This window comes from Gossypium arboreum, chromosome 1 (assembly GCF_025698485.1).
Source record: "Gossypium arboreum isolate Shixiya-1 chromosome 1, ASM2569848v2, whole genome shotgun sequence".
Lineage (NCBI taxonomy): Eukaryota > Viridiplantae > Streptophyta > Magnoliopsida > Malvales > Malvaceae > Gossypium > Gossypium arboreum.
Window position 1 is genome coordinate 19,417,556 of NC_069070.1, and position 17,934 is coordinate 19,435,489.

The 17,934-nt window shown below is 34.4% G+C and overlaps 1 protein-coding gene across 2 annotated transcripts; it reads left to right on the forward strand.

The window, feature by feature from the left end:
• The first annotated feature begins 593 nt into the window (after positions 1-593).
• On the forward strand, positions 594-17,333 carry LOC108480386 (uncharacterized). 2 transcript variants are annotated; one of them, XR_008282703.1, is made up of 26 exons: positions 594-1,011; positions 1,270-1,629; positions 2,042-2,174; positions 3,455-3,630; positions 3,809-3,882; positions 4,061-4,096; positions 4,177-4,261; positions 4,635-4,694; positions 5,242-5,443; positions 6,788-6,984; positions 7,492-7,593; positions 8,093-8,203; positions 10,904-10,969; positions 11,057-11,155; positions 11,764-11,985; positions 12,208-12,429; positions 12,707-12,859; positions 12,957-13,046; positions 13,970-14,281; positions 14,371-14,558; positions 14,628-14,730; positions 14,829-14,974; positions 15,200-15,279; positions 15,404-15,579; positions 15,742-16,005; positions 16,290-17,333. XR_008282703.1 is itself a non-coding variant. In XM_017783370.2 (25 exons), the coding sequence occupies exons 1-25, from the start codon at positions 655-657 to the stop codon at positions 15,871-15,873; spliced, it is 3,882 nt and encodes a 1,293-aa protein (XP_017638859.1). In that variant the 5' UTR covers positions 594-654; the 3' UTR covers positions 15,874-16,206. The 2 variants fall into 2 exon arrangements, 1 of the variants encoding a protein (XP_017638859.1); XM_017783370.2 differs by lacking the exon at positions 16,290-17,333 and having other exon boundaries at positions 15,742-16,206.
• Positions 17,334-17,934: the final 601 nt, after the last annotated feature.

Consider the following 17,934-nt stretch of genomic DNA (forward strand, 5'->3'; position numbering starts at 1 on the left):
TAGAGTGTCGCATATAATGTTCTAATAACTAGGCTTGTGGTTGAATCGATCATACTGTTGATTCTTAATTCAATTGGTTTGATTGGTTTATTTGCTAAACCAATAACAATTAAATAATTAATTAAAAATTCATAAAAATCTAAAAAATATTATTTTTATTAAATCAATTCAACTTGTTCAACTCCTGATTTTGTTTTAATTTTTTATTTTCACTGGTTTTGAGCAATTTCCCATTTAATTTGTTCAATTCCTTTGTTTGGACCAATATAATAATCGATCATTGGTTCAATCAATAAGACTGACCAATCTAGTTATATTCCAAAAACCTTGGTCGCATCATTAAATTTTGACAAAATCCAAGTTTAATACTAAAATAAATTTAATTATCATATACCAAAGTGAAAAAAAAATATATGTACCAAAATGAAACTAGGTTTAGGACTAAAAATTATATTATGACTTAAACTTAATCTAAAAAAATATGTACTTTGAATTGAATCCTAAGTCCAGCAGCCACGTGTCGAATCCCAAACTACGGATAACTTTCCCGTTACTTTCCCCCCAACTTCATTTCAAAACCCTAACAACCCACCCCCAAAAAAAAAAAAAAAAAAAAAAACTGACAAAACCCGAAGAGAAAAAAAACTTACATTAATGAAGCTTACAGAAGAAGAAAGAAAGCAAGCGGAAGCTAACCGGTTAGCTGCGATCGCAAAGCGAAAAGCGCTACTACAATCCTCCAGTGCAAACATTCACTGTCAAGAAAACCAATCTCATTATTGGAGGCTCGCCAAGTGCCCTAAACTCGCAAACGACAATGCCCAGATCCCAAAACGACCTCAAGATGCGAAATCGATGCCAGTTTCCAGTACCCAATTGTCTAAAAAGTTCCAGGCCAGGCTCGAAATTTGCTCCCCTGACACTTTCTCGATCACCCCGGAGACGCTGAAGGGTTGTCTCTACCCGGGCGATGAAGAGTGCTTGCGAAGATTGGGGGATGTTTTATCTGATGTGAGTTGGGTTTTTGGTTTCTAGTTTTGAGTTCTTTGAATTTTTCTATTTCTTCTCTTTTAATTCATATGGGGTCAAGATTTAAATTTACAGCTTTACCTATTTCTTATACCAAATAATTTTGAAGTTTCATTTTATTTATTTTCATTTCCTTGAAATCGTTTAATTTTAAATAATCAATCAAGCTCTAGGTTCTTTGTTTTGTTTATTTTCGCGCATTTGACATTCTATTGGATATTGTTGTGTCAATTTTGATAGGTTATGCACTCACATTACACCCAAGACAGTGGAGGTCGAAAGGCATGTGTTTATAAGCTCAGGGATTATGGTTCTGTTTTGTCATGTTTAAGGAAGTCAAAGGATATTGAGATCAGGGAGATACCTCATTTAACACTAAAAGTTGTTGAAACATTTTCACATTGCTTTGTTGCTGGACAATGGAGACCGTGTAGACCAGAACATCTATCTGATGAGGACGTTGATGAATTAATCACAAAGCTACCGGAAACACTATTGAATTCACTTCTGCCTTTTCAACTTGAAGGTATCAAATTTGGTTTGCGAAGGGGTGGTCGGTGTCTAATTGCAGATGAAATGGGGCTTGGCAAAACACTCCAGGTAATTGTATGAGTATGATGTTCTATGTGCTTTTAATCCCTTGACATGAATTATATGGCTGTAGCTTCACGGCTGCCCTGTATGCCTGAAAGTCTTTTCCAGCTTCTATCACCCCCCCCCCCCCAACAATAGAAAAAAAAAACTGCACTGCAGATGGTTTCATAACAAAAAAAAAATCATTGTACTTATTTGTGTGGTATATGCGGTCAATACATTCGGCAAGCAATATGCAATCTTTTCCTTTTAAGTGAAATGGCTACATTTTAGATTTGAGAAAGCATAATTCCTTTTACTGTTTATAGTTGGAAGATTGTTTCAACTCTCAGGTTTCGGGCTTCTGATTCTAGATGGCATGAAAATGAGTTTTGTTTACGTATCTGATTTGTGTTCTACGTATCTGATTTGTGTTCAGGCTATTGCTATTGCTGGTTGTTTCATTAATGAAGGTTCTATTCTCGTTGTTTGCCCTGCTGTTTTGCGTTATTCATGGGCAGAAGAATTGGAGCGGTGGCTATCCTTTTGTTTACCTTCTGATATACATCTTGGTAACATTTAGCATACATTCCATCTTTTCTTTTTTTGGTTTTTTTTTTTTTTTTGGGGGGGGGGTTAGGGGTGGAGGAATTTGGGTGGTTGTTAGGAAAGCAAACAATCAGAGATATACCAAAGGAAGCTTTGAATTCTTTTTATTCTAGCCCAAAATTTTTTTTTGAGAGTATATGTTTCATTGTTAGTTATTCTTAGTTTAAAATAGAACAAAGCCTTCAAGGGGATATGTTTAGGAAATTTTAGTAGTTAGTAAGAATTGAGGGTTGAACTCAATTTCCATAACAAAAAGGATGTGGAATTTACTCACTGACCCTTTTCTTATATTATGTAATTTAGGTGGGGTCAATATTGAAAAAATATAATATATTTTTGTTATAATTTGATCTCAAAACCTAGATGTAGCACTGCCCTTGAGCTTAAGTAGGTTCTCCAAGATTCAGCCATAACAACTAAATCTGTATCATTGACATTAGGTTACTTGGAGTCCTGGACAGCACAATATTGTCTAAGAAAGATGAAAACCATAGAAAGACTCAAGTGATACCCATATTTAGAACCATAAGAAGTAGTTTCTGTCAAGTTATACTTTATTGTAGCATTCTGAAATGTGAACAGTACCACTTCAGTAACCTTGTTGAAAAATTGATACAACTTCCATATCAGTGCCTCATCAGAATATGACCTTTGCTCGATTGCTATCATACTGTTGTCTGAAGTTACAAGAGGAATGTGTGGAGATTACATTAAAGAGTGACGAGAAGTTTGTAACTAGTTTTTTATTTTTTAACCTTTTCCATTCTTTAAACGAGAAACATGTGAAGGTGGTAGTGGCATGCTAAAAGAAAACTGGAAACCCTCAAATTTTCCGTAAGAAGTTGTGAATAAATGGAAGAAAACCATGTGGAGAGAGGAAGAAGATCTAATGGCATGGTTCATACTCATGAAAAGGGACTTCACTATTACTAAGCTTATTTAGGATATGATCCTAAGTCGAGCATAGTGATGCACATATGATCCATATTGTGAACCTCAAACAATGGGAAATGGCTTGTTTTGATAGTTGTTAAAGCGTTGATGTAATAGTAATCTCTTTTATTTAATAATCTCAGGTAGTATGTTAGTTTTTTGCCGATGCAAAATACTGATATTTATGTTGACAAGTCATTGTAGTATATATTCGTCAATTTTTATCCCCCCTTCTCATCTGAAGATTTTGAATCTTTGTGGTGGTAGACTAATTCTTTTATTTTTATCACCATATTCTATTTGACTTCAGTTTTTGGTCATCGGGATAATCCTGCCTACTTAAACAAATATCCTAGAGTTGTGGTTATTTCTTACACTATGCTTAAACACTTGCGGAAGAGCATGCTTGAACATGAATGGGCTGTAATAATAGTTGATGAATCTCACCATCTTCGATGTTCACGAAAATCAACTGAATCAGCAGAGGTATACACCTCACTTGCTTTAATTGTACTTTATATTTGTTGACTATATCAGATAATAATTCCTCTAGAGAATGAGAGAATCAAATTACTTGTAATATTATGAGCGCTATTGCTCATTTATTGTAGTTTTAGTGCTCAATATCCTTTACTGAATATTGGGATGTGTCCTGTATTAACAGATACAAACAGTTCTTGATTTGGCGGAGAAGGTCAGGCGTATAGTACTCTTATCAGGAACACCTTCTTTGTCAAGGTTGAAGCATGGAATTTGAAGCAAAAATAGCACCATCATCATCTATATTAAGTTTAGCATGGGCATAATATATATCTAATAATTTTCAGTAGTGATTCTACCTTTGATAGCTTTCTTATCTTACTGTTGTTTTTGTTAGTGCAATCTAATATTGTACTTTCTATACTTTCCAATGTAGGCCATATGACATTTTTCATCAGATAAATATTTTGTGGTAAGCTTTCTTTACACTTAAGAATCTTGCAATTTTTCTAGGTTTGTTAGCAATTGGTTTACCATGCTTCTGTTGTATAGGCCTGGTTTGTTGGGAGTGACCAAGTACAAGTTTGCAGAAACTTACTGTGATGTCAACTTTGCTCAGACCACTCAAGGTTTTAAGGTAACATTTGAGCAGCTTTTCAAGAAACACAGTATAGTTTCTTCTATAATTTTTCCTATGCATGGTATTAAGTTACTGTTGCTTAATCAATTTCTTATGAAAAGGTCAATTGCTTTTGGTAATGTGGTTTGCTACAAAATTGCATTTTTGCTTTTATAAGCTAGTTCTTCAATTCTTTTCCTTAAGAGTTTTTGTGTGTAGCCATAGTGGCTATGTGTAACAGTTTGTTATATGACTGTGTTTGGTTGACTGATTTGGTAGCTACATAAGTAAAGGATTATGGTGCTAAGTTCTATATATTCATCAACATCTACTTTTTGGTTTGATTGTTAGCGTGAAAGTCTTTAACACATTTGATGGAGCTGTCCTGCAGGATTTCTCAAAGGGTGTTCGCTTGGAGGAGTTGAATGTGTTACTTAGCCAAACAGTCATGGTTTGTCCCTGTTTTTCATGCACTTAACATTCTGCTTGACTATTATCTAATATTAACGAGGCAAAAGGAAGCATCAGTGTACCTTTTTTGAGCACTTACCATTTTAAACAGTCATTATAAGCAGTAGCTCAGATACTAATGCAAACTCTTTCTTTTTGAGTGCTCAACTGAAAAGCCTTTCCCACAAATGGGGATGGTTTTGTGGTATAATTTTATCATTGTTCTCTATTTAGGCTATTAGTTGTTCAGTTCACACATTCTATAAGAATAAATTTCTTTTGTTTTAGCAGTTGCAGTAATAATTGATGAAAAGGTTACTTTCTCGTCCTGCATTCTAACCATTCAAATTTGATTATGGATTTCCATTTTTCCATGTACATTCAAGACAATCTTTAAGTGATTGTTCTTATTTGGAAGTTCTATTCAGTTTTAAATTACCATTTTTATTTGCCAAGTCTTTTTATTAAAGGAATACTATGCTTGTAATTCTTTGGTCTATATCTTTTCAAAAGTTACTGATCCATAGATAGATGCTGACCAATTGCAGATAAGACGTCTGAAGCAGCATGTCCTGGTCCAGTTACCTCCCAAACGTCGGCAGCTTATAAGGTTGCATTTGAAGAAATCCGACATAGCTTCAGCCAAGGCGGCTGTCAGTTTTTCCAATGCTGATGCTTTTGAAAATAATGCTTCCAACGATATTGCTATGGAGAAACTGGGTGGAAACAATGTTAATTATGGACATTTCTGTATGTATTGCAAGTGAGAAATTCAATGTTATAAGGCAACCCTGCATGCTAGTTTTCTGTCTCTCTCTGCCTACTCAACTTCTGAAATGTTGATCTCATTATATTTTGTTTGGTTGTTGGATAGACCAAAACAGAGCTATTTATTTCTAGCAGAAGATTAGGCAGTATTTCATGCCATTTAAGCCATTGATACAGATTCCTCTTTATACATTTTATGTTTTAGCAAACACATATGACTCGGATAAATGATGAACATTTTTATCTAGATGATCTTTGCGTATATTGTGTTGCTTATGCCTTTGGAATATGTTGAATTTGTCATGTTGATGGCACATGATTAATTGTTGTAAGCCGATATTCTATTAGCTGTAGTCCCAAAGGTGCATTGCAAATAGCGTGTTTTCTAGAGTTGAAGCATAACTTTCTCTTGCATTCTAAGAATTGGAAACTGAATTTGGTTTCACATAGAGCGTCATCATCTAAAACTAGCACAAGTGCATTCCTTTCCCTGTAGAATCCTGTTTAGACATGAAGAGTTATTTTTTATTTTTTATTTTTTCTTATTGTTGGTCACTATAGAGAGATTGAGATTTTGAGTGATTCATTGTTCCAGTTCTTTCCAAACTGTGGTGCTTTATTTCCAGTATAGATGCCGTCTATTCCTTTTTTATTTGGGATGAAATCTTCTATTCCTATGTTTCTCACTGGTTTTGGAGATATTCTTGTTTATAATGCAACTGAAGTTGTTTAATGTGAATTAACTTAAGGTTGTGTGCACTCTTAACTTATTTCATTCTTTAAGATCACGTAATGTGTATTAGTAGGGGCTATTTAATTAATCTTCTATTTTCTTGTGCTTTAATTTTATTTTTTTTTCTGTTTAGGACATTAGGTTTTCTATTAACTGATCTTGCCATGTATAATGTATAGGAGTTAGGCAAATAGCCTATAAACACCTATGCTGGTAATTTTTGTTGGCTTTTGATTGTGAAGGTCTTTCAGTTACTTTAAAAAGGTATTAAAATTTATCTCAGCTTTGAGAAAATTTCAGAGTCTTTGGTTTTCTAGTGATTTTCCCTATTTTTAATTTTCTGCATCATTATGTTTATAGAGACACAAATATCAATAGTTGGTATATATTTTGTATAATGTATGCTTAGAAATCTTTGATTAATTGAACCATTATGAGAAAACTTTCATGAATAGGAAGTGAATACAATTAATTCCATAGTCATATGCTGGTGTTGCAAGTTTTTGCGTGCTTGTGCTAGATGTCATGAATACACAGTTGGCCATATCTGAGTATTGTTTTTTTAGTTATATGTTGCTCCTTGTTGCTTCCAGATGGCATTCACAATTGCAATTCTAGTGAACTTTCTTATCAAGAACTTGGTGTTGCAAAGCTTCGTGGATTTCATCAATGGTTTTCTAATCACCCACTAATTGCAAATTCAGATGGCGTGGAAGAATTTGATTTAAACTCCAGTTCTCATAAAATGATAATTTTTGCCCATCACCATAAAGTTCTTGATGGAATACAGGTAAGATATAATAAGCCCTTCATTCACTAGAGTAACATCTAATGGAATATTGAGATGTATCCTTGACTGTGGAAGAATTACTATCAGGATTGATAAAGACAAAAAGAAAGATTCTCTTTATTTCTTTAGTTGCACAGAATTTGTGCATGATAGATTTCTCCTGTCTCATTGATGATCTGCAATATACAAAAAAGGAAAAATTAGGTTGTCAATATGAAATTAAGTAGTTAATCACTTTCTAGTTTAAAGTAAAAATGGAATTGTGATATTTTGTCTAGGTTTATTTCCGCTCGTTTTGATGGGCTGTAAGTCAAATCTTTTGATGCGTAAAATATTTTTGTTTAAAATTTTTTCTTTAGTCTGTAGCCCTCTGAATAGTGAATACTACTGTGTTAGTAGGTTATATCCATGATGACACCTTATTAACTTTAAGTAAATGGTTTTTAAGACTACCATCTTTATTTTTTCCTTGGCAATCCATGAAGTTTGCTGTTTTAAATTATCCAGGACTTCGTATGTGAGAAAGGAATTAGTTTTGTCCGTATTGATGGAACCACACTTCCAAAAGATCGACAATCAGCTGTACTGTCATTTAAATCACCAAATGGGGTTTGTGTTACATGTTTCTTTGCCTATGTTCCTTTTGTTCGTTTAAGAAACATTTTTGGATTGTCTTTACTGACCTTTTTGTCATTTAGCATAATTATCAACTATTATCTAGATTAAACACGTTGAATTGCATAGCTCATGAAATTTGAAATTTCTATACTCAAAAAGTGGTTATACTGCTACAAGATTTTCTGTGTCTGATACAATGTCTTTCTCTTTTTGATAGTCACTTTGCTAATTTAGGTTTATACATTTTATTTTCTAACCCAAGATGTTTACTCCAATAATTTATTCATCCATGCAACAATTTTCATGTTCTGTGCTTCCTTGGATACTTAAAAATACTGGAAAAAGCATGAACAGATACAAGCATTTTCTACATATGTCCTATGTGCTATTTTCTAGTGTGGCAGACATTACTAAAGAGACCATTTTCTGACTTGCAGCCAAGTTACTTTTTTCCTGTATTATACTGACTATAGCCAGCCTCATTCATCAGGCCAAAATCGCAATAATTGGAATAACTGCTGGGGGTGTTGGACTCGATTTTTCATCAGCAAAACATGTTGTGTTTTTGGAGTTGCCTCAGTCACCATCTTTGATGCTTCAGGTTTTTACATATAGATTTTTTTTTTTTTTTTTTAATTTTGCTGAATTATAGCATTACTCTTTAAGCAATCCTGTTCCAGTCTCAATAAAATTTTGAATGCGCTGAATTTAATGTAGAATGGTGTTAAATGTTTAAAAATTTTGAGGTTAGTTTCAAATTTCAATACCAACAATCACCTTCACAAGGTTATTTTGGTGACACTGTTTATATTAGAGCTTTTAGGAGCTTCAGATTTCTGTGGTCCTATTTTGAATTACCGACTGGCCTGTTATTCTCTCTGCTTTTTCCTTTTAGACACGTGTTCTTGGTTTTCCATTTTTAAAACTACTTTAAATACTGCAAAGGAAGTGTCCCCCGGTTTTTTCCCTAGTTGATGAAGGAAGATTATGGATAAAATTAGAAGCAAATATTTTATAGGGCAGTTATCCAGTATGCATTGCTTGCTAGTCTAGATGGCAGGATAATGTACACATCCAAAAGAGCAAAAAAATTGATGATATGCATCAAAATTTCTGCTTGATTGAAATGTCAGTTAAAGCAGAAAAGTAGTTGATGATTTCTGCATTTTTCTGAATGCATATGTTAAGGTCTTTATTCCTGGAATGAGAAATAGCAATAACGATGGCGGGAACGTAAAAGAAAGCTTAAAAAATAATTAAGGTTGTGGAATTGGATTTCTGTAACTTTCCTGTGCATCATCTTGGCAAGGAAGGGAGGGGGAGATAGAGAGAGCTCTTACAATCTGTTATGCGCCTTGGCATAGGATCTAGCCACAGGTCTAGACGAGAAAGAATTCTTGCTTCGACCTATGGTTACTCAAAAGGCAGATTCCTCCTTGACTGAACCCCCTCTCAAAATAACGTTTCTTTTTGATAGAATAATTGCTTACCTCTTTATTTCATATTGACAGCCTTTTATAGACTGTTAATGACAAAGGAAATAGTCCTAATTGACATAAAATAGAATTCCTAACTTAGAGTTTATGAAGGAAATAAAAACCTAATATAATAGATAAAATAAGTAAAACTAAAACTCTTAGTAAAACCTGATATATAATAAATAAATAAAACTAAAAACTCCTATTGCAATTAAAGTGTCCATATCATTACTCCCCTTCTTGGAATTGAGCTTGTCCTCAAGCTCAAATTCAAAATAAACTTCAAAACTTATCCAAAATCATCTATCTCATCATCATCTTGCTTGCCTTCAATGTCTGGTACTTCTATCCAAAATAACCTTTTACATTTGTGTCCCATGGAATAAGACTCGTCACAATTATAACACAGCCCTTTAGCCCTTCTTTCCGCCATTTCTATCCGTGTCAATCTCTTAATAAATGGTGCAGAAGAACTTATTTTGCCGTTGTTCCTGTTGGTTCTATTGTTTGTCCCCTCCCTTGCAATGTTCGAGTTGTTGGAATGATTGAATTGCTGTCGTTGTTTTGGGAAGTTGACCGCTTTAGATTGGTTTGAGATAACATCTTGGAAGAGACTTTTGTTTACGCTCCAAAGCTCGTGCCATATTCATTGCAACTCCAAGGTTTCCGGTTGTTGCATCTCAATATCAATTCTAAGTTCCTTTACCAATCCAAAGAAGAAAAGGTTTACTTGTTGTCGAGGTTTTAGATCAAGAGTCCTAGCGAGTAGTGATTGAAATTGGCGTTGATATTCTTCTACCGTCCCAGCTTTGTCTCAAGTTTGCAAGTTCCCCAAGGGTTATTACTCATAGGTGGCCCAAACTCGATATGACAACACTCTCTGAAGCGTTCCCAATCCAGATTTGCCTCTTCTTCTTCGATTTGATCAAACCATAATTGTGCCTCTCCTAAAAGATGGAATGAAACTAGGCCGACTTTGTCTTCTTCGTTGGTCCGTTGATTGCCAAAAAAAATTTCGCATCTTTTTAACCATCCTAAAGGATCTCCAACCCCATCATAAGTGGGAAATTCCATCTTAGAGTATCGTGGCACCATGCCCCCACCGTGTTGCGAATCTGAATTTCTTTTCTTGCCTCCACTGCTGCCTTGTTTTTCATTATTTTTTTCTGAATCCCCTTTCGTTGTCTTTTGGACCGAAAGAGATAACATCGCCACCTGCTCCTCTAACGCTTGTTGCCTTGTAGCCATTTGTTCCATGAATGCCTCCAACTTGGCTGTCAAAGTTTTTTCGTCACCCATGACAGCTGGCTCCGATCCCAAATTGTTATGCGCCTTGGCGTAGGATCTAGTCACAGGTCTAGACGAGAAAGAATTCTTGCTTCGACCTATGGTTACTCAAAAGGCAGATTCCTCATTGACTGAACCCCTCTCAAAATAACGTTTCTTTTTGATAGAATAATTGCTTACCTCTTTGTTTCATATTGACAGCCTTTTATAGACTGTTAATGACAAAGGAAATAGTCCTAATTGACATAAAATAGAATTCCTAACTTAGAGTTTATGAAGGAAATAAAAACCTAATACATTAGATAAAATAAGTAAAACTAAAACTCTTAGTAAAACCTGATATATAATAAATAAATAAAACTAAAAACTCCTATTGCAATTAAAGTGTCCATATCACAATCTTTTATTGGTTTATCTTGTATTAATCCCAAACTTGCTTAAGGACCTATCGTCCTCAGAGCTTTATGAATACATACTTTTGCTTGTTCAAATTTGATCAGTTGCCTTACTTCCCCTTCCATCCTTGTCTTTTAAAGGCTGAGGATAGAGCTCATAGACGAGGGCAAACAAGCGCGGTCAACATTTACATCCTCTTGGCAAAGGTGTGCATATATTATGGAAGAAATTTTAACAAATTTGTCTGACAGTTCATATTATTTTATGCTATTTATAGTTTTCTCATACTACAGGATACTTTGGATGAGTTACATTGGCAAAATCTAAACAAGAGTCTGCACCGTGTTTCATCTACAACAAATGGAAAATATGACGCAATGAAAGAGATAGAAGTATCTACTCTCTCTCTCTCTATGCATTTGCTACTATTCACATAATAAGTGAACTTCTTATTATGGAGTGATCTTATACAAAAATATATAGATATTTACATTAAATTTGTTTTTAGTATTCTTAGTAGAGTTTAGGTTCTTTCTTAAAATGAGAAGCAGGGCAAAGTGGGGGGGTGTAATTGACATTGTTCTGTTGCACCATTTTAAGTTTTCTCTCTACTGTTTCAGAACTATTGTAAGAAGACATCAGGATTACTGTTTCAGAACTGCTTTTGCCTGTTAAGCACATTTTATGTACGTTGGTGGCTGCTGAGAATTGTTCCATGCAATAGATTGCCTTTAGCCTTACATAGCCAAACACTTATGAATATTATATTGTTGATGCTTATTCATCAGTATTGCTTTCTATCTGTGCTAGTGCTAAATGTGTTTTGAAACTTCACCTGATTGGCATAAAAATCTTTTCATTTTTCCCATTCCAACCATGATATGTGTGTGCATGTGCATTTTTGGTAAAATACATGACTTGTTTTGGTGGTTTGTTTTGTTTAGCAGGCATCATGATCATCTTTTCTAAAATATCTAACTTTATTCTTCTGGTTTGGTAGGTTGAAGGCATTTCTTATATGGTTACACCTGATACAAATTGCAAACATAAAATTTTGGTGAAAGAAACACCTGGAAAACTTTCATTAGATTTAGAGCAGCTGCAAGACCCTGCATGTTCCCAGGAATTGCAGCCTTCAGAAGCATTTGCTGATGTTGCTGTTGAAATGAATGATGGATCTGACACAATGAATCAAACTGGTGACAGCTACAATAACAGTGATGTAAAACTTTTTAACATTATTAGAATAAAAAAATTCTTTTTCCTTCATAGAAATCTTTTCTTTTTTCCCATTCCAATCATGATATGCGTATGGATATGCATGTTTAGTAAAATGCATGACTTAAATTGGTGGTTTGTTTTGTTTAGCAGGCATCATATCGTTTCATTTTTTATTTTATTTAATTTTTCTAAAAGATCAAACTTTATTCTTCTGTTTTGGTAGGTTAAAGGCATTTCTGATATGGTAACACCTTATGCAAATTGTAAGCAAAAAATTTTGATGAAAGAAGCACCTGGAAAACTTTCACTGGATTTAGAGCAGCAGCAAGACCCTGAATATTCCCAGGATTTGCAGCCTTCAGAAGCATTTGCTAATGTTGCTGTTGAAATGAATGACGGATCTGACACAATGAATCAAACTGGTGACAGCTACAGTCATAATGATGTAAAACTTTAACATTATTAGAATAAAAAGTAATTTTTCTTTTATATTTGCTAGAAGGAGCTTCGCTGGAATGGTTAACCTGCATGCTTGAGCTTCCCTTTGATCAAGCACATGCAGAAAATACCTACATGTCAGCTAAACTAACCTTGTTGGAGAAACTTTTCTTCACCTGCTGCTACTATTTTCCTATTCAAGTGAATTATTTTTTCTTGTTTCTCTCACTTTTGAGCTATATTCCTGTTTATTACAAGTTAATAATGCTTCTATTGATCTACAGGCTGGTGTGGTTCCTGATCGACAACTCCAAGATCTTAATTCCATGGGAAATGAAAAAGAATTGCATCCTTCTGCAGCTGATATTGGAAGATGTGACGTATGCCCTCCTTTTAAAATGGATAACAGAAGCAAAGATCAAGAGCCACTGCCAAATGTACTAATTGGATTTTTTTTTTCTCAATACAGCAAAATGATATGTTCTTTTAGATTTTGGCTTAAAATTAGCTAATTCAAAGTCTATGTTAATGCAGGGAAAGATAACCACAGCAGATGTTGGTGCACCAGTTCAACCATCAGACGCTGAATGTAATTCTATTCAAGTTGATTCTCTACGGTTTGAGGTAAACAAACTATACCTGATTGTAGATTCTGGTTTATTTTGCATCAAGCAAAACTCTAGTTGTTTTCTCACCCTGCACAGTGGATGAAAATTTTCTCCATTTCAAATTGTTCCTTTAAGTAGTCTTTGTGGTAGACATGTAAAGAGATGTTAACATGGTGACTTCTTTCTTCTTAATTTCACACTTTAGTACAGAGATTATCCATACAAGATTTAGATGAGCTTCAAGTTATTTGATAGAAAATTCTTTCAGAATGTATGCTATAAATATTATAGCATTTTCAGAGAATGTTTCATTCAACATTTCAAGCAAGGAAGCAAGCCAAGCTGGACTTACAAATTAGTTGCCAAAACCCAGCCAAAAAATAATTATAATGATAGCAAGTAGTTGGCTGCTAATTATATTAGTCTACAAAATATATCAAAGAACTGTCAAATCCTTCCAGGCTTATGCCTTTTTTATTGAAAATTTCCCCTAGATTTATATATTTGCAGGCATTTGCTATTTGATTGATCCTTGACCAAAACTTTCATTCCAAAGCTTGTATCTCCTGTGTGATTTAATTGACAAAATGGGTGAAAAATGGTATTGTTGTCATACATTCAATAAATGAACTGATTATATAGATTACCTTTTCAATGATTAAACTCTACTGTAGAACTTGTGTCCAAACTTCCTATTAATCCTTTACCCACATACAACCTTAATTCTCTAGGAAAGCTCATCTCTTTCTAGAGATAAAAACAAAAAAACATCATTTGAAAATATCCCCCTTCTCTCGAATAGATAGTTGACTGTAGGTTTCAACAATGATGATATTATTAGTGGTCTGGAGTTTACATTAAATGACAGTGCAATAAATAGGAATATAAATCCAGTGGGTTTCTTTTCTTAAACATTAACATTGTACTTGTAATATACAGGTAAGTGCCCATACTGGAAGAATCCACCTGTATTCCTGCATCCAAGGGAAAGATTTGAGACCTGTGCCACTTTTTGAGAATTTTCGACAAGAGGAAATTGAGTTAGAAAATGCTCTTGCTTGTGGGAGTAAGGAAACAGTTTCCAAATATTTCAAGGACAACCCCGCATATAGGCATGTTCTTTGGGCCTTCATTGATGAATGGAATAATCTAAGACCCATTGAACAAAGAAAACTACGTGGAAAGCCTTTGCAACTCCCTTTGTCTGTTGAGTTATGCTACTTGAAGGAAAGCATTAACCATAATACTGGGGTATGTCTGAATGAATTTTATTCTACTCTAGGATATCTCCTTTATTTCATTATGGATAACTCAAGGTGTTGCTTTTTATTCTATTGCAGGGACTGCTAAAAGGTGGGAGCAAGCGCCGCACAACACCTTTTTGTGAGATAAATGTTTCTTTGCCTCCAAATGCTGTGTGGAAAAAGGTCCATCTACAGCGTAGTTACAGTAAAAAGGAGAAAGAGTATACTCAGGGTTGGTCGCTGACTGATGAACCACTCTGTAAACTCTGCCAAAAACCATGCGAGTAAGGACTAATTAGCCTTCTCTTGCTTTACCATTTGTCACATATGTCACTGGCTTCCTATGTCTTCAGGGGGAGAAATGCCAAGAGTCCCGAATATTTTGAGGATCTTTTTTGTAATCTTGGCTGCTATGAAGAATACCGCCTAAGAACTAGCAGCAGTTTCATCCGTGAGGTTTGTGCATATGTTTCTTTACTACTTGACCAATATATCTATTCTTTTGATTTTTTTTCCCATTGGATTACATGCTTTATGTGACAAAATATTTCCAGGAACTTTTTCAACTTGAGCACGGTATCTGCACAAATTGCCAATTAGACTGTCACCAACTTGTGAAGCACTTAAAACCTTTATCGTTAGAGAGGCAGCGGGAGTATATTGCAAGAGTAGCACCAAAGATTGCAAGTCAGAAGAGCTTGTACGTCAATCAGGATAAGTTACCAATGCAGTTTCATTATTACTGCAGAATATTTCGTTGTAGAAAATTATGCAGTGACTGTATGAGTGTCATGCAAAGAAGTCTGCTAGACATATAAAGTATTGAACAGCTTTGTAGGCATATGGCCACATAAGTCATACACTAGTAGTACTTTCGAGATCACAGTATTTTCTATGAACCAATTTTCTAGTTTACCTTCTGCAGGGTTGACAAGCTTGTTAGTGATCCTTCCGAGGGCAATGCATGGCATGCAGACCACATTGTCCCTGTTTATAGAGGTGGAGGTATGTTATTGTTCACAAACTTACTTTTTCTAGTACTTTCTTGATCTTGAATATCTTGTTGTATTGCTTTTCTGTTAAATTGAGCTTGATTTCGATTTTCATATGTTGCCGAAATTTTATGCAGGTGAATGCAGGCTAGAGAACATGAGGACTCTTTGTGTGGCCTGTCATGCTGTTGTTACTGCAGCACAATGCATTGAACGTCGTTCAATTCGGACCAAAGCAAAGAAAAAGCTTAAAGCCATCATGGCTGACCTCAAAAAAGCTGAGAATATGGAAAAGAATTCTTCTTGTGGAAAGGTAAATAAGCAAGGGTGGTTATTACACATTTTATAGCTGTTCATTTCTATGTCATAACATGTTTCAAACTAGGGAAAAGAAAGTTCGTAAGATGATGGTATTCTATTATAACATAAATTTCGTATTTTAGGTGTTATGTATCTACAATTTGGTTTGTTTCAGGATCAGGGACCCTCAGAGATTGTTGAGGACATACCAGAGGATGAACTTCTAGTCAATGTACCTGGTAGTGCTTATTCTGGAGGACTAAACTGCAGCATTCAATCTGAGTTGAAGAATCCCCCAAACACTTAATGGTCATCAAACTGAAAAGTGAAAAAGCATCCTCCATTTCATCCTATAATCCTATAATGTCTTGCATTGGCTGACTTGAACTCATCCCTTTTGATCTGTTGTGTACAACATCGACACAATCTTCCAACAGAGGTATGTATCTGAAACATTTGCTCATATACTTTTATAGGTTTTTGTTGGTTGGTGACGAAGATCTGCTTTACTCTCGATGGCTATCTAACAATCTCAAGGGGAAATACTTGATGAATGCCATATACTTGTGGGATATGTATACATATATAGCTTGTAAATTGGCCATCATGGCTGCAATCCAGTTATATTGATATTTTTTTATCCATTTTGTATACATATCATTCTTATTATTTACTAGTGATGGCATAGTAATGATGCCAATATCCAAAATCGTGAATCTGCAGGAACGAAGTGCATATAAATATGGGTGCTGCCTTAAGCATATGGGTTGAGCGGCACGTCTGAGACCTAACAGGCTCGATCCATGTTAGAATTAAGTGATCTGAATCCTTATTAAAATAAAATACAATAATAAAATAAAATAAAAGGAAAATTCATATAGAACTATACTTCTTTTATTTTATTTTAGAATAAGATTTTTCAATCTTATTACACTTCATCTATTTGATATTGATTAGAATAAAGTGTTTCAATCTTACTACAATCATTCTATTATAATATGGTTTTACAAGCCTATAAATAGGCATAATTTACTCTTCTTGTAATTATTTGAATTTGACATAGTGAATTATCTTTTTCTCTGTCCGTGATTTTTTTCGGAAAGGGTTTTCAGGTAAAAATCTGTTTTCTTTATTTTTCTCTTTTTCTTTGCGATACTTTGTCATTATCAACGTTTTATTTTTTACAAATTGGTATTAGAGCTTCTGGGTTATTCATTTCTATCATGGCAATGGCGTCTTTAAAGTATGAAATTATGTTATTGGATCGCAACACTAGATTCGCGTTGTGGCAGATAAAGATGCAGACAGTTCTTACACAGACAAACTTAGAGGATGCCCTACTAAAGATAAATATGATGCCTTCAACATTGACGGAGGAAGAGAAATGTAAATATCGAAAGGCGTTAACACAGTTACATCTGCATTTGTCTAACGAAATTTTGCAGGATGTGACGAAGGAAAAGATTGCCGCTACATTATGAAAGAGACAAACAAATATGTATGTCAAAAACTCTAATCAGCAAGTTGCAAATAAAGCAGTGTCTTTATACTCATCGTTTGGAGGAAGGTGCGTCTTTGCACGTACATTTGAAGGCCATAAAAGTTCAATATGATAAGGAAGATTTAGGATTGATTCTACTTTATTTGTTGCCTCCATCTTATTCAACTTTTAAAGACACGATTTTATATAGCTGTGAGTGTCTCACAGTTGATGAAGTTTATGATTCTTTGACCTCGTATGATAAAATGAAGTATCTTGTGGTTAAATCTGACTCTCAGGGAGAGGGTTTCATTATTTGTAGGAAATAAGATTAGAATGCTGATGATGATCGTGGAATGATACAGGAACGGAATCCTCGCGATAAATCTAAGGGTAGATCGAAGTTTTTAAATAGAGGTAAAACTTATAACTTCTATAAAAAGAAAGAACACATTAGATTTGAATCCTATAAGCTATAAAATAAGATCAAAAAAGAGGCTGCGAATCAAAAGGGAAAACAACCAAAAAAATCCGATAAAGTTAATGTTGTAGAATATTACAGTAATGGTGAACTTTTAGTCGCTTTTGTCAATAATTCTAAAATGAGCGATAAGTGGATCCTTGATTTGGGCTACACCTTCTACATAAATTCTAATCGGAATTGGTTTGTAACTTACGAAACAATGTTTAAAGGTGTTGTTTTGATGGAAAATAATGTTTCAGGTAAAATTACAGGTGTTGGAATGATTAAAGTTACGATGTTTGACGGAGTTATTAGAACACTTAGTGACGTGCGGCATATTTTAGAATTAAAAAAAAAATTAATTTCATTCAGTACTTTAATTCAAAATGGTACAAATATACAGTTGAAAGTAGGGTTTTGAAGAT